The sequence below is a fragment of the Melopsittacus undulatus genome, chromosome 2 (assembly GCF_012275295.1).
Source record: "Melopsittacus undulatus isolate bMelUnd1 chromosome 2, bMelUnd1.mat.Z, whole genome shotgun sequence".
NCBI classification, from domain to species: Eukaryota; Metazoa; Chordata; class Aves; order Psittaciformes; family Psittaculidae; genus Melopsittacus; species Melopsittacus undulatus.
This window is the reverse complement of record NC_047528.1, coordinates 68071307-68085861: the sequence shown is the minus strand read 5'-3', so window position 1 is coordinate 68085861 and position 14555 is coordinate 68071307. Positions and strand designations below refer to the sequence as shown.

The 14555-nt window shown below is 39.5% G+C and overlaps 1 protein-coding gene across 1 annotated transcript in view; it reads right to left on the bottom strand.

Annotated features, from left to right (window-relative positions):
* The window catches only part of LOC101868377 (cohesin subunit SA-2-like), a 62734-nt gene that overhangs the window by 13856 nt on the left and 34323 nt on the right, over positions 1-14555 (bottom strand). The window contains exons 15-27 of the mRNA XM_013129624.3: positions 13439-13547; positions 12476-12593; positions 11501-11604; positions 10977-11069; positions 10802-10891; positions 9625-9828; positions 7929-8005; positions 6868-6955; positions 5778-5855; positions 3784-3876; positions 2895-3063; positions 1828-1979; positions 896-997 (exon numbers count right to left, since the gene is read on the bottom strand). Coding sequence (XP_012985078.3) covers positions 896-997; positions 1828-1979; positions 2895-3063; positions 3784-3876; positions 5778-5855; positions 6868-6955; positions 7929-8005; positions 9625-9828; positions 10802-10891; positions 10977-11069; positions 11501-11604; positions 12476-12593; positions 13439-13547 — 1477 coding nt within the window. The remainder of the gene's footprint in view (positions 1-895; positions 998-1827; positions 1980-2894; positions 3064-3783; positions 3877-5777; positions 5856-6867; positions 6956-7928; positions 8006-9624; positions 9829-10801; positions 10892-10976; positions 11070-11500; positions 11605-12475; positions 12594-13438; positions 13548-14555) is intronic.

The window sequence follows — 14555 nt, the reverse complement described above, 5'->3', positions numbered from 1 at the left end:
TGGTAACAGAACATGGGGAGGTAGCTTGTTCTCTTCAACCTGTTAACTTTCAAGGTCAAGCAATGGCCAAAAAGGGCCTGTTGTCTATGTGATACCTAAACACAAAGTCCTGACTATGTCAGCAGAATATATGTAGCCAAATGCTGCTTAGCCTCATCTAAGCTCAGATTTCAGGGACTAGTTCACAGATCTAAGCCCCTGGCAATGTGTGTGAAATAAGCAAAGCTCATGTGTCAATACCCGCTGTGAGGAGCCTGCTCTGTGGCTTACAGCCCTACTCCAGGCTAGAAGCAGCTCTGGTCATGGGCAGAGCTGGCAAAAGCAGCTGCTAAAATAGCTAACTGGCCTCATCAGTCAGCAGCTGCAAGCCCCAGCAACTGAGACCCTTCAGAAGGGCCGCAACACACTTTCTTCCAGGGAAAAAATACAGCAGATATGGGGGATTAGAGCTTTCCAGCCACAGATACATTTCTGGTTCCTTAAACTGAATAGGAATTGAGGTAGTCTGTAAAATAGACCACACTGTATTTGACTGTACACTGTAAAGTATCCTTACCCTTTTTTAAGGTTAAGAGATGCCTACTGTATCCCAAGAAACACTTCATAGTCACACATCAGTCCTAACACACTATGCATTTCAAAGTTAAAACCAAGACCAAAAAAAAAACACGCACAAAATTACATTTTAAAACAGATGTAATGATTTGTAAGGAGTTTTGATGCAAAAATCAACATACACATAGAAAGTAGAGGCGATGAAAACAATTTCTTCCACTAGTTTGGGTTTTCTTTTTAATGGATTTGAATTTTGAATAATTACAGCAAAGCAAAACACTCCAGTATGAGACAGCTGTCATTAAGAGCCCCTGTACTCTTGCTTTGATCTTAACCTTACCTGCTGCAGACAGATAATGAGTGCCTTGGTACTCTGAATTTTGTTGTTGTGTCTCGTCTTGCTTAAAGTTTCTTTAATTATGTCTCCAAAATCATTGTAGGTCTATTAACAGCAACAAAACAAATGAAATTATCATTCCCCTTCTTTAGCACTGGGAGTACACAAAACACAATTGCTTTCATGTGACAGAAGTTCACAAAGCACTCCCAATATCAGAACACTCAAGCTTAAAGATGAAAACTGGACTTTTTCTATTATTTCATATGTAAAGCAATGCCATGCTCCTTTAAGAGAATGTGAGGATTAAAGTTACACTGAAATTGTTAAGTATTTATTACAACAAAAGAACAAAGTCTCCTCAGGAGAGAAATAGAGTTTTTTGTATTTAACCAGTGCTTGCTTTGGGCCTAGTGAAGAACAAGATCCATATTCAGGGATTTCGAAAGTCCTGTTAGTTGACTCAAGGAAACTGTCCATCTGTGCTCTTCTCAGTCCTTCTGAAACCCATTTCAGAGTGGCTGAAGCTCTACCAGTTGTTTAAACACCAGCACTCATGTGGATTCTAGGCCATCTGTGCATGGACTGGGTGAGCTGTATGAAGTTGACTGCTTCAGTGTGGGGAACTATAGTTCAAATACTCTCCTAGCCATAAACTGCTTCTCTGCAGTGACCTCTCTGGAGAAGCTGAGGAGCAGATGTGCTGACAGACATACCCCCTACTCAGTTTTCAGAGACTCTGCCTGCAGTGAGGTACCTTTGCAGAGCAAAGGGGGGAGATTCGTCATGCACTTGCTTGATTTTATAGCCCTTTTGTGACCATGCAAGGATTCTGAGCCATAAGACTGTTAACCTCACATCTTTCACAAACACTGGAGTCACTCTGAAAAACTAAAATGCACTGATAAGCAAAGCAACCTCATCCAAAACATTACCTTAACATAATACTTGTAGATCTCAGCAGCTGCAGTCATCTCTACCACATTGTATGCTATTAACTTGCAATATGCTGCAAGAAGACTCCGCTTTTTGTGCAAGTTGTCAAGTTTGCAACTTTCATCCTTGCTTTCCTCCTCTTCTGTCAGGTCTAGGGAAACAAAAGCATTGAAGCTTTGTTCTACTACTTTATTCAAGATCTCAATTTTAATGACAAACTTTCATTCAAATAGCACAGACTCTGCTCTTCAGTCAACACAGTAAGCAACAAGCTAGTGCTCATTCCTGAGTGTATCAGAAAATACAGGTTTATTTCCATTTCAAAGCTTAAAGCTGATGACAGTGAAAGCAAGTTATTTCCACAGTCTTCTTTCTACTCTCATCTTCATGGGGCTTTTACATTTCTACTAGTCAGAATCTCCTTGCACAACACTGTTCACAGCTACAGAATGGAACCAGAGTGCACAAACATGCCAAATGAAAGAGACCAGACAAATTGCAACCACGTTTTTTTTTTTCCCTCACATAACACAGATGCTAGAAAACCAGCACATAACTCATCAGAAATCCTACAAAAGCTGCCATGTACCACCAACAAGGGAAGAGCTCAGATGAAACGCTCCAAGTGGTTATCAAAAAGAGTGAGAGAAAAAAGTAATTTCCTATCATTAACTCTCTGGAACATGGGTTAATTACTAGATGGAAAACTTGTGGAAAACAATACTCCTAAGAGTCTTCCAAAACAGTTACAAAAATGTTTGAGGAGAGCTTCTTGCAGGAGGAGAGATGAGATACACTCTTTCCTGCTGCAAATGTAAGTAAATTTGCAGATACTTCTTGTGGTTGATCCACCAGATGATCCACAAGATTCAGTGGATATAGATCAGTGTATCACAGATCAGCCACTTTCTTTGTAAAGGGACCCAGTCAAAAATACCAAACAACCCCAGTCCCTTCTCCCCTCAAAAAAAACCCCAAAGACCAGCCCACTTTCCTGATACATTCAGTGAAGATGACAAATGACAGCAGAAGTGGTAGATTTTCTCAGGTGACAAAGATGTCTAACCTTTGCTTTCCTCTTCTTCCCCCCTGAAAACATGTTCCTGAATAAATAAAAGCAGTTTTTCCTGAAGGGATGTGCTAGGAAGATAATCTAGAAGTCCAACTACTTCTTCATTATTATTTGCATCCTGATGACTCAAAATCAGCAACCAGTCACAGAGTATTAGGAAGGCCTGTACCAAGGAAAGAAAGCCAAAGAAGTTTTTAGAGACCACTTTTCATTCCAACTCCACTTTCCATCTCCATCAAACACCAGCATTAACAAACTAGCTTCTATCCCACTTCTTCCTTGCAAGCTAAAGATTTCAGTTTGCTCCAGCATGTGGTAAAATGCCACAGCAAAGCCCTTCTAGAATTTGTACCTTAGGATACAGCATATGTAGGTATCATGCATGAACACCACCTAAAGGCTGTCAAACTTCCATGGAAAGAAAAGCTCTGTTATGCTAGAATATCTCCCTTTTAACATATGAATTACTGGGTAATTTCTCCAATTTTTTTAAGTAATGTTCATAGCAAGGCATTACTAAAGCAATGATAGCAACCAGTACACAGTACACTGCTCAGTCCAATCAGAAAACACAACAATTATCAACCAGCAAATTGAGACATTCGGATTTGTGAATTGAGACATTCATTGATTCTGCAGATGGACCGTGCAGACACGTATCTGTGCTTGATTAAAGCACTGAATTTTGTAGCATTTCAACTAGCATAACTTTAATTTTCCTTTAAAATAGATAGTCAAAGATTGGGTTTTTTAGAGTTTTCTGATAAGAGACTAAAAAAAATACCAAAAATCAGTAGAAGGAAATACTAGTATGAAAAGAAAGGCAGGCATTTGAAAGGAGGACTAAGCATGAACAACAGTTAAGTGATAGAGAAACACAAACCTTTTCTTTTACATCTTTATCCTTATGGTGGAGGAAGTGCATGCAAATCTGACTGAAATGTCTCAGCTCCCTTCCTAGTGCAAAAAGAGTCTCCTAAAAACATATTTAGGAAAAGTGACAGGAAAAATACATTATGGACTATGATTCATTAGAGAATTATAGAACAAGCAACACTTGCATCTTTCTTCCACTGTTACTATTCATTTAAGATAACACAGCTGATGACGTTATGAAAAAAGCTGACATCTCCCAGTAGCAACAGCTTACTAGCTATGAACATCTTATAAACCATGGCTTGTTTTAAGGCACAATATCTGGGATAGAAAGGTCAATCCATAAAAAAATACATAATTTCCCCTCAACAGAAATGTGACAAATACTAGTAGGACGTGTGCACCTGCCATACTTGCTGAGGCTAGTGGTATTCAGCAAGTCACACTCTGTTGCTCCATCTGTATGATGGGCAGTTTAATAGCATGTGTTCCCTTATTCCCTTCCTCACTTCAGTTTATCCTTATGATGCAGTAAGGATGATTTTCACTTCAGAGATGGAAGCAGAGTCACGAAAACTCTGGTCCATTCCACCTAATTTGCAACATGTACTGCCTTCGGAAGTTGCTCTTCTCCCTCCTTCTATTGACTACAGAGGGAATGCAGCTTAACCACACTGCTACTTTTGGCACTCAAAAACTTAGACACCTCTGTTTGTTAAGATGAATCCAGCCAGGCAGACTACTCGATTTGCCCAAAGCCATAGAAAAGACTCTTAAACCTTCATCAGGTCCCAGCTGTTGCACTGCACTGAGCTTTGAGCAGTGAATAGAAGAGGAATGCCCTTACAGGAGGGCTGGATTTTGTGCTACGCAACTGTACATTTGCAAGGAAGGGAATCCATCCCAGGGCATGCTGCAAAGAAGCAGAGGGGGAGGTATTCCACTGCCTTAACACTCTTGGGGGTGGAGGGGGAGGAAGAAACAGTCCTAGAGCTGCTAGTCTAGGAAATGTCCTTTTTTGCTCTTAGAATTTCTCTCTCTGCCAACATCCAGGTTAGGCCCTGCAGAGTGGGCCATGTAACATTGTGCTTCCAATCAAAATCTGCTCCCATATGAAAGATCAAATTAAAAAATATGCTGCCCCATTATCAGTTAAGCTAACCGTATCTGGACTGAAGGCAGAACATATTAGAGCAGTGAGAGATGTGGACATCCACACAAGAATGGAATGGGACAGGAATAGATAGTGAATCAGTCACCAAACAGGCAACAACCCAGCTAACAAATGTCCATGTCAGCATCCTGTTCTGCACACACAGGAGTGAGCACCAGGGGAAGGGGACAGAATGACAGAAGAAGCAGCAGTCAGTGTAGTCAGAAATTACCATCAAGAGAAGCAGCACAGGTACACATTCACATGTGAACTGAAGCATAAAGGAGTTTTGCTCTGTGGCATCTTAAACTAGACTGTCTTCTAAAATACCTGCCAGAACCTGGCACTTTTGAAAACCAATTAAGAAAGTAAATAGCTGATGAGAAAACTGCTACTTTCCTCAAGCTTTCTGCCAGAAATACATAAGTAAAACAAGAAAATAAGAACAAAACAATGCAACAGATTTCCTGGAGCATTCACTGAATACTCTTTGTCGCTTAAAACAAGAAAACAACCAACTATTTGGCAGTGGAACAAGCTCCTTATCTCCATCAAGCCTCAGGAATTCAATGCACATGTTTTGCAGTAAAAATAGAGGTGATCCACTGTTCACTTATTCTCCTGCAGCCTGAAAAAGCATAAACACTTTTTTAAAAAAGGAGGACAAGAGAGAGAAAATGCCTCAATTCAACTTGGTTTCCTCAAGAAAACACACAAATTAACTCATAGAATAGAAAAGAACAGAAAGCTTGGCACTCAGCTTTTTTTCTGGCAATCTAAGAACAAAAAAGCAACTTAAACTTACAGAATCACAACTCTGGCATTCAAAATTACATGGAGCAACCAACCTTGGGAGAATTTTCTGAAACTGCAGCTAGTTGCCACAGGAGAGAAAAATATGTGCACTGGAGAGCTGGCACGACAACCTGCAAATAAAAACACATGTCCTTTATTTACATGAACCTTTGCAAATGAAACTCAACAGCAAAAAGCTTAGGAAGCAAAAAACATTCAAGCCTGACACTGCACGCTGCTTGCATGACTGTTTTTGCACTATAAAGTATTGAGACACTCAAAATAAACTTTATGAGTTTATATACAAGCAAACATTGCTTCCTGAGAACCTCCATTACTAAGGTGCTGTTTCTGCAGAACTCTGACATCTTGATGAGTTCAGTGGAAATTAACCCTGTAATAAAAAGAGTGTTCACAGAAGCTAACTTTAGCTTAGCTTCTCAGGATTTCTCTGTAGTCTTTGATGAAAGGTTGACTCCTCCAGAGAGCAATTCAGAGCAGAAGCCAAACTTTGGTGCTCCAATGCCCCATCTAAAGGAGTCCACCTCTACCTACTTGCTGCAGGCTCTCTTTACTCAACTGAATTTTAACCCTTCCCAAATAACCTCAAGTTGTCGCCTCAAAACAGGCGCTGATTAACAGTCATGGCTGCTGAAGTACTTCACCTTGTAATCCCAGCATATATACCTCCATCTTGGCACAGCCAATATTTGAATTGAGGCAGTGAGACAACCAAAAGGCTGCAGTTGAGACAGCTGGTAATTGCAAACTATTTTCACCAAAAGTCAATATTCAAGCAACAGGTCCAAAGTATTCCTATTTCTGGTTAGATGCAATCTACAACTTCATGTGTACTGAGAGCAAGACTGTGCAAACATGGGAAGTACTGCGTGTGGCAAAAGATCAAGCCTGATGTCAGATGATTACCATAGTTTTGGATAATCAGTAAAATAAATGAATCTATGGCATGAATTTACCAATTCAAATAATGTTATACCAAAGACAGCCTCATTTCCCCAGATAGAGAAATGGAAACAGTATCTTTCTGCCCCATAGGACATTTATATATAAGATTTAGTATTTCCTAATTTTTCTGTTTTCAACAAGAAAATGTTCCTTCAGTGTTAAATATTAACAACTGACCAGAACAGGCAAACTCCCATGTTCCATTTCAAACACCAGCAACCTTAAAGTCTTATCATACAGATTCCACTTGGTGAGATCGTGTGCACTGCAAGTGAAAAAGAAATGATAATGATACACTAAGCAAGAAACAAAATCTCACCTGACTAAACAGATTAAATGTGTCCTATTTTTGCCTTTATCTGATGTATAGCAATAATGTCAAACAATTAATTAATAATTCTAAAAAGGGGAATTACATTATTTTCACAATCTCACACTGCAACCTTTAAACCATAGCCTTACAGTCTGCATTCCCACCACAAAGCTGCAGTGTCATGAGAGATGAAGAGAGCTTAAGCTCTGTTCCTTTTCCTGTACTCTACCTACATTCTCCAGGTGTCCAAAAGGGTCTAAAGAACAATTTCCCCACCCCACTTTAAACAGCTGTTTCTAATACTCTTGAGTGTTGGCAGCCCAATGTTAGACTTCTCTTTGCAAAAACAGAGCAGCCCTAGCATGAAGGGTAGGTAAAAGACTAAGAAGGCAGCCAAATTCCCCACCCTCTACTATCTTGCATTATAATTTACCTGGTGAACGATCCCTGGAGAACCAAGCTTTTGAGAAATACATCTTTTAACAAAAGAAGATCAAATAAACTAAATCAAACAAAGCAGATAACATCTGCCAGGGGAGAAAAGACTTTATTCACTATAGCCTCTTCAGACTGACCACCAGTGTTGACAGTAAGGCAGTGCAAAAGCATCCAGCTAGGAGAGAGGCACCACAGAGAGAATCTTTGGTGCCCACTCTGAGATCCCAACTCTGTAACACAGACTTCTCAAGCCACATTAGGGATAATGCTCCATATTTAATAACCTCAATAACAAATCCAAAAGAATGCCATACCTACAGTTCCATTAAGAAGAAACTAAAACTTGCAGCACTTCTCATAGAGATAATTTTCATTCTTTTGGGAAAAATCTTATTAAACCCAACAAACAAGAGCAATTCTCACTTTGCACCTGTTAGGTGGATACTTCAGTATATGGGAAAGTAAATCATGTAAATAAATATCTCACTTATGAAAAGCTGCTACTCTTCTCAAAACACAGTGCATCCGGGAAGTTTCTCCTGCATCCATACAAAATCCTTCTTCCTAAATTATGAAAGTTTGGGAAAGAGAAAGGAATTAGCCAGTGTGGGGCAAAGCAACTGTTATGTTCTCTTCCCAATCAATCCCCAAGTTTGAATTACTCTCCTCCAGCCCTCCCCAGTCTCTTCACCTTTAACAATGCTACTCGTCTTCCTCTACAGTAAAAAGAAACCAGCACTTTGACTGCATGGAAATTCTGTATAAGGAAACATTCCTGACATTAAGAAACCCATGGCAGCCTCCCTAGCCTACAGTATTGCTAACACAGAAATAAAACTAGCAGTTAGGTTAACACAGAAGTCCTAACCCTCAGACTCACAGGCCATTCGTGGTCCCTCACACAGTTGTTAAGGATCTCTGAGGGCTAACTGTTCACTTGGTGCTGACTCTCCTTGCTTCCAGCTGCCAGATCACATTCAAAGATAGCTAAAAATATATTAAATACTTTCCCATAGATGCAATTGCTGTAGTTTCCACAAGTATACTACGTGATTATGGGAGACAGTATATACAACCAGGAATTAGAAGGGAGGGGTTCCAGGAGAAATCTCTTTATTTAGATATGGATCACACTAAAAAGGAGTTGAAGAATCCCTGGTCTAGCACTTTTCTTGTGTCTTATAAGCACACATTCTCCCACATTGACATAGATATCTATTTAAGACCAGCAAAATAAACCTAATCTGAGGTTAGGGGATTTTTTGGCTTGACACATTTTACAATATCCCAGTGTCCAATAAAAACCTGTCAGTGTTAACACTCACACCATGGCATGACACCTGTTCATGACGGCACAGTTGACCAGATCAGCTGCAGGCTTCTGTTGTTCAGTTCAGCCAGCAAGCTATTCATATCACCACCAGCTGTTTCTGCTTTTTAGAACTAATGAAGAACTTTGAGGGAGACTCTGCAGTCCTTCCTCAAGGGGAAAGTCGTTATTCAAAGACCCCACAGATTTACAATCTGCTTATACAATTACAGACCACTGGATTGTTTTTTTCCCCCCTGAAACTATCTCTACAGACAAAGTGACAGCACAAAAGACATCTTGTGTATAGTCAAATACGTAGTAGTACAGAACTATACCTTTTCTTGGGAACAGTCTCATCACCTATAGATCCACAGCACTTATTAGCTGATCTTGCACACAGAATCATTGGCCTGGTAACAGCACAACTATGGAGCAACTGTGGAGCTTAACCCAGACTATCTGGTCTAGCACTTATCTTGTTTCTCATAAACACACATTCTTCCACATTGGCACAGATATGTATTTAAGGCCATCAAGATAAATCCAATTTGTGGTTAGGAGATTTTTGGCTAAACACATTTTACAAAAAATGATGGTATCATCCCATGAAAACCTGCCAGAAGTCATAAAATGCCCTGTTGCTGGTGTGGACTACCTCATTTATTACTTTCTCCACTCTTTTCCTGCCAAAATACATCTGCTTCATTAAAATGTAAACAGTTTTTTCAGAGGCACAAACTCATCTTGGGAAGCTCCGCTTCCCTCAAGCAGAAACAGTAGGCAGAGAATAGCTCCATATCCCCCTTAATATTTTTGTCTCATTTTTTCATAGGGAAACAGTCTGTTTCTCTCCAGAATGAGTCACACTCACCTTTTGCCAGAAGCCATCTAGTAGCTGATTAAGCTGTCCCATCAACTCATCTATCAGTTGAGACCGGGCATGATCGACCTGGCTATAGATGGCAATCTCTTCACTGCAGAGGACATAATAAGTCCTGGAAGAAGCCTCAAGGACAGACATGTCAGAATGCTTGGCCACAATGTCCCTCATCTCTCTCAGCAAGGCATCCAAATGCTGCAGGTGATAAAAGGAGTATTATAGGTAAATTGTACAAAAATCCACTTATGGTTTAGATAGACTTCAGTAGGCCCACATATGTCCATATCCAACCTAAAATAAATGCCAGTCTAAGAAGCAGAGGGGCAGGATTAAATGATGCAACATTTTTTTCTGTGTTTATAGGGTTTTTTTTGTTATTATTGTCTCTGGATCTGCCTAAGAACGAAGCCACTGCTTCAAGTTCTACTTCAGCAGTACACGTTTGGCACTACATAAAGACAAAGGTAGCAAATAAAAAATATCTTTCCAAAGGACAGGTGTGTCTCCAAACTATGGAAGTTGTCTGCCTCAGCAGCAGAAGACAGAAAATGTTCCAGATCATGTTAGCAACTGGAATCTTCACTCAGTGAGAGGAGGTAACTTCTGCCATTCTGCTGACTCTCCTCCAGTTAACATTTTGTGCTGAAATTAACCTAGGAATGCTCGCCTAACATTACCTTCCTGTAAATATCCCTGCTTAAGAGTACATTAAGCTATTTCAAGGATTTCATCTATCCATTTCTGACCATCCCTTTCCCATCAGCGGATATACTATCTCCATTCTTATCTTTCAGTTACTATCATTCCCCAGCAGCTGGGAGTCACGTCTTCAAGGAGAATGAAACCTATTCTGTTGTAAACTCCTGGGAAACACCAGCTCAGGCACATGGCATTACCCACCCTCTCTCCACCCAGCAATGAAAAACCTAGGGCTGGGCCTACCACATGAAACCACAAATCATTACCCACCAGGGCCAGTCACAGCATATCATAGCTGACAAGCACTAAGGCTTTTCTTTGGCAGTCCCTAATAAGACCACTTTCCTCAAGGTATGAGATGATGTCTTTACAACAGTTTCCTACTTGTTCCAAGTCCCACTAAACTCTGTTCATCGTCACAGAAATTTAGTACATTCCACATGAACCAGCTACCCCAATTCTTATTCACCTTCTCTAGATGTCCCGTACTGTAAACATCTAAATCATAATACTGGGGAATCTGCAGAAGATTTGCCACTTTTTGTGCATCTGTTGAATACTGCAGAGAAAAAACAGGATATGAGTACACTGCAGGAATTTTAATGAAATATTTAACATGCATTCACATAGCAGCTGTTAGTTACCTTTGCCAAGAGCTGAGGGAGCACCATAATAAAGTGTTCAGTAATTTTGGTACAATCTTCCAATTGTATTTTCTTCTCTCTCACTGAAAGAATCTGCAGATAAAGCATTTTGTTTCAATTATAAAATCTCTCAGATTTGAGTGGCATTTTATATGTAACCCAAGGTTAACTCACATGCCTTTGTCTAAAGTGTATCAAGCTAAGATACAGATACTTTTCTATGGAGACAACCAGATGACTTTTATTTTTTGCTAACCATAAATTAGATGCAAATTGCTGAACAGCTATATCCCACAGATAAAATGCTCACCATTTGTCAGTAACGTGCTTCCACTGGCATTCCTCTAATGCCTATCTCCTTCTACTGATAAGATGTAGAGGTCAAAAGACACTGTGTGGTTTCATAAAATAAGCCATTTTATTTCCTAAGATATACCTACCGCAAGGAACACACTATCTGGCAAAGCACATAAGGCAAAGAGAATGTGATTACAGGACAATAAATAAGATTAAGATGTACTGACTTTTTTGGCTGCACCTCTGCCCACTGGAGGATGACCTTCAGCTGCTTCTCTAACTGTTGCGAGGATGATTTCAATGAGGGCATTTTGATAGGCATCACTCAGTTCTGTAAGTAAATCAGTCTTGGCATCACATACAAGAAAACTGAAGATGCAGAAACAGCTAACATAAAGTCTACTCATTTATCTGAGCAACTGTGGAAGGACACTACAGAAAGAAAGATGCAGTGTTGTCAAATAAACACCTAGAGAGGGCCAGATTTAATTTGAAGAAAATTATTTTCTACATTTACTGAACACAAAACCAATTACTCCTACAATGGCTAATCATTTTAGGCCAGCTGGGCTAAAATATAAGCAGTTTTAACAAGGCCTACTGACTACTAACTCATTTAGGACAAACCTGCTCCTTTGAATACCAAAATGCTTTAACTCACTGGCTCTACAAGCTTTGATTTCAACAACCACCTCCAGTTCTACTACCACAACTACTCACAGAATCATAGAATAGTTTGGGTTGGAAGGGACAATAAAGATCTATTTAAGTTCACTTTAAAATAATTCTAAAAAACCCCAATCCTCTAGAGTGTTAGATGTCAATGTACTCAACAACATTACACATTTTCTTTTCAGGCATGAACAATAACCCAACAGGTACTGCACTTCAATCAGTTAATTTAGATTCTTTTGGACACAGAAAAAGTAAATGTTACATATGCATTACGGCTTAATTATGTGATTATTCTTGCAAAGTTTCTAAACTAGCAATACATAAATACAGAATACTGAATAAAACAAACATGTTGATACAAATATGACATTGGCAATGCATTGAGTTACATCTGCTTTGTGGCACTTGGGGACCAGTATTTGGGATCAAAGGGTACTATAATATGGAATGATCCTAAACTAGCTGAAGTTCAAAGAAACGGTATCAAGAGATTCATTTAGACAAAACTAAGCTTTTTGCTTACCCACCTTCTTCATCTTCTTCAGCATTTTTTAATAGAAGAGTGGTCATGCACTCCCAGTCCTTCAGGAATTTGCCTGCCCAGTCCCACAAGCTGTCTATGAGGTATGCAACATGTTTGTGTAGCTATGGATTAAAAACACAAGCGTATAGAAGCACACATATAATTAAAAGAAATAGAACTTCCTATGTTCCTCTCCCTTTTTCCAATTACAAAGCTTTGCCATTCACACACAGCATTCCAACATATTCAGTTTGAGGCTAACCAGCGTTTAAACACCATGTCTTCAATCTGATACAAAGCAGAAAAGTAGAGGGGAAAAAAGCAGAAAAAAAAGATTCTCTTTCCTCTTTTTAGGATACTTTTACTGTGTAATATAAGTAATCTCTTTAAAACTAGATTCGTATTGCTTTTATGTTGTTGATCACAACTAAAATTCTTGGGACTAGAATGTTAATCTTGAGACTGGAAACGAGTCAATGTTTTAAGCAATATCTATGACGTTCTTTGCAAAAGAGTCAAAACTGCTGTGCCTGAGACACTCTGGCGAGAGAGAGGTCTGCACCACAGCAAAAGCCAAATAATGAAGTACAGCACCTAAGCTGATAAAACCCTCAGTAAAATTACGCAGCTCTCACTCAGCATAGAGTGATGGTGCAGCTACCCATATCTGCCTGCAGAAGAACACGGACACATACCAAAAACCCTCATGCAGTGGCATTAGTCCATCAGATTGTTTTCAGAAGCTACTTCAAGCACTGATTCTCTCAATTAGCATAGTTGTAAATCAGTTTTAATACAACAGAACAGAAACTTCTTCATTAAAAACTCATCCTAGAGAGTGAAAGCATCCCAAACACCAAACATTTCAGAGCTCACCACCAGAAACAGCTTTCAAAAGGAGCCAATATCTGATTTAACATTCAACACTGGATTTAAAAAAGCTTACTGCAAGGGCTGCTCTCCTCACCTTACTGTCCATGAAAAAATGTATTAATCTTTTCAGTTGGTCAGTACTCGCCCCAAACTTCCCTCCTCCTTTGGGCTGAGCTTCCTCATCTCCCCCATGACTAAGCAACCTGCCAACACAGAAGGAAGTCAGTTCAGTTCTGCCACATTCTCCTTATATTCATTTGCCAATGTAACACTAATTCTGCCAAGATCCCAAAGACTGTATTTCTCTTCTAAATGTCTACTTTATAACTCCAAATCACATTAGACTTCTATCAGCTGAAAGAAAAAGAGATTAGATTGTTTTCCATTATAAGAGATCTGCTTTCCCTGTGGATGCAGAGATTATTTCTGACAATTTCACAGGTACCCTGCCAGCTTTCTGGACAACAGATGCAGATTCCATAGAGCTGAACATATAATGAGGTAGGCATTCGTTCATGCTTGAAAAAGGGCTTGCTCTAGGCTGAATTTCAACATTAACAACAGAGCAGAGATATTACTACCCAACCATTATTCATATCATAGTACATCTTGGAACTGAAGCTTCTTAAAGAAAGCACAGTATTTTGTATTTATAAGGGGAAATCAAATAGACTTTACAAACAAGAGTGGAAAAACTGTTCTTCCTCTTCTGTCTGAAGTATGAAGCACAATATGACACTTCAATTTCCATTTCCCTCTTTATCCAAAACTGGTGTGACTGTACTGCTTACAAAAAATGCTAGTCCCAAGATTAAGTACAGGAAGGCCACCCCTGCAGATTAATGTAAGGCCCAAATGGCTTGGATTTAAGAGCAGGACTACACTACTCAATGTCAATACAAGCTTACACTTTCAGAAAGTGTTTCTGCTGGTATAATTTATGCCAGCTAAGTAATTAACCTAAGTTAAAAATGCAGAAATTGAGGAGACTTCATGAAAACCAAGGAGGGAGAGGGGAAACATAAGCATTTAAACTAAAACTTTTAGCAGTATGACCAGGGAAAGGAGACAAGAGCACACTAGAATGAACACTTCTGTACTGGCAGAACTGCTGGAGAGAAGAACTGGATAAACAAGACAAGGATGAGGTTTACAGGGTGAAAGGGTCCACACTGCACTGGCAAGCTGGGTAGAAAAAGTAATTATCAGAG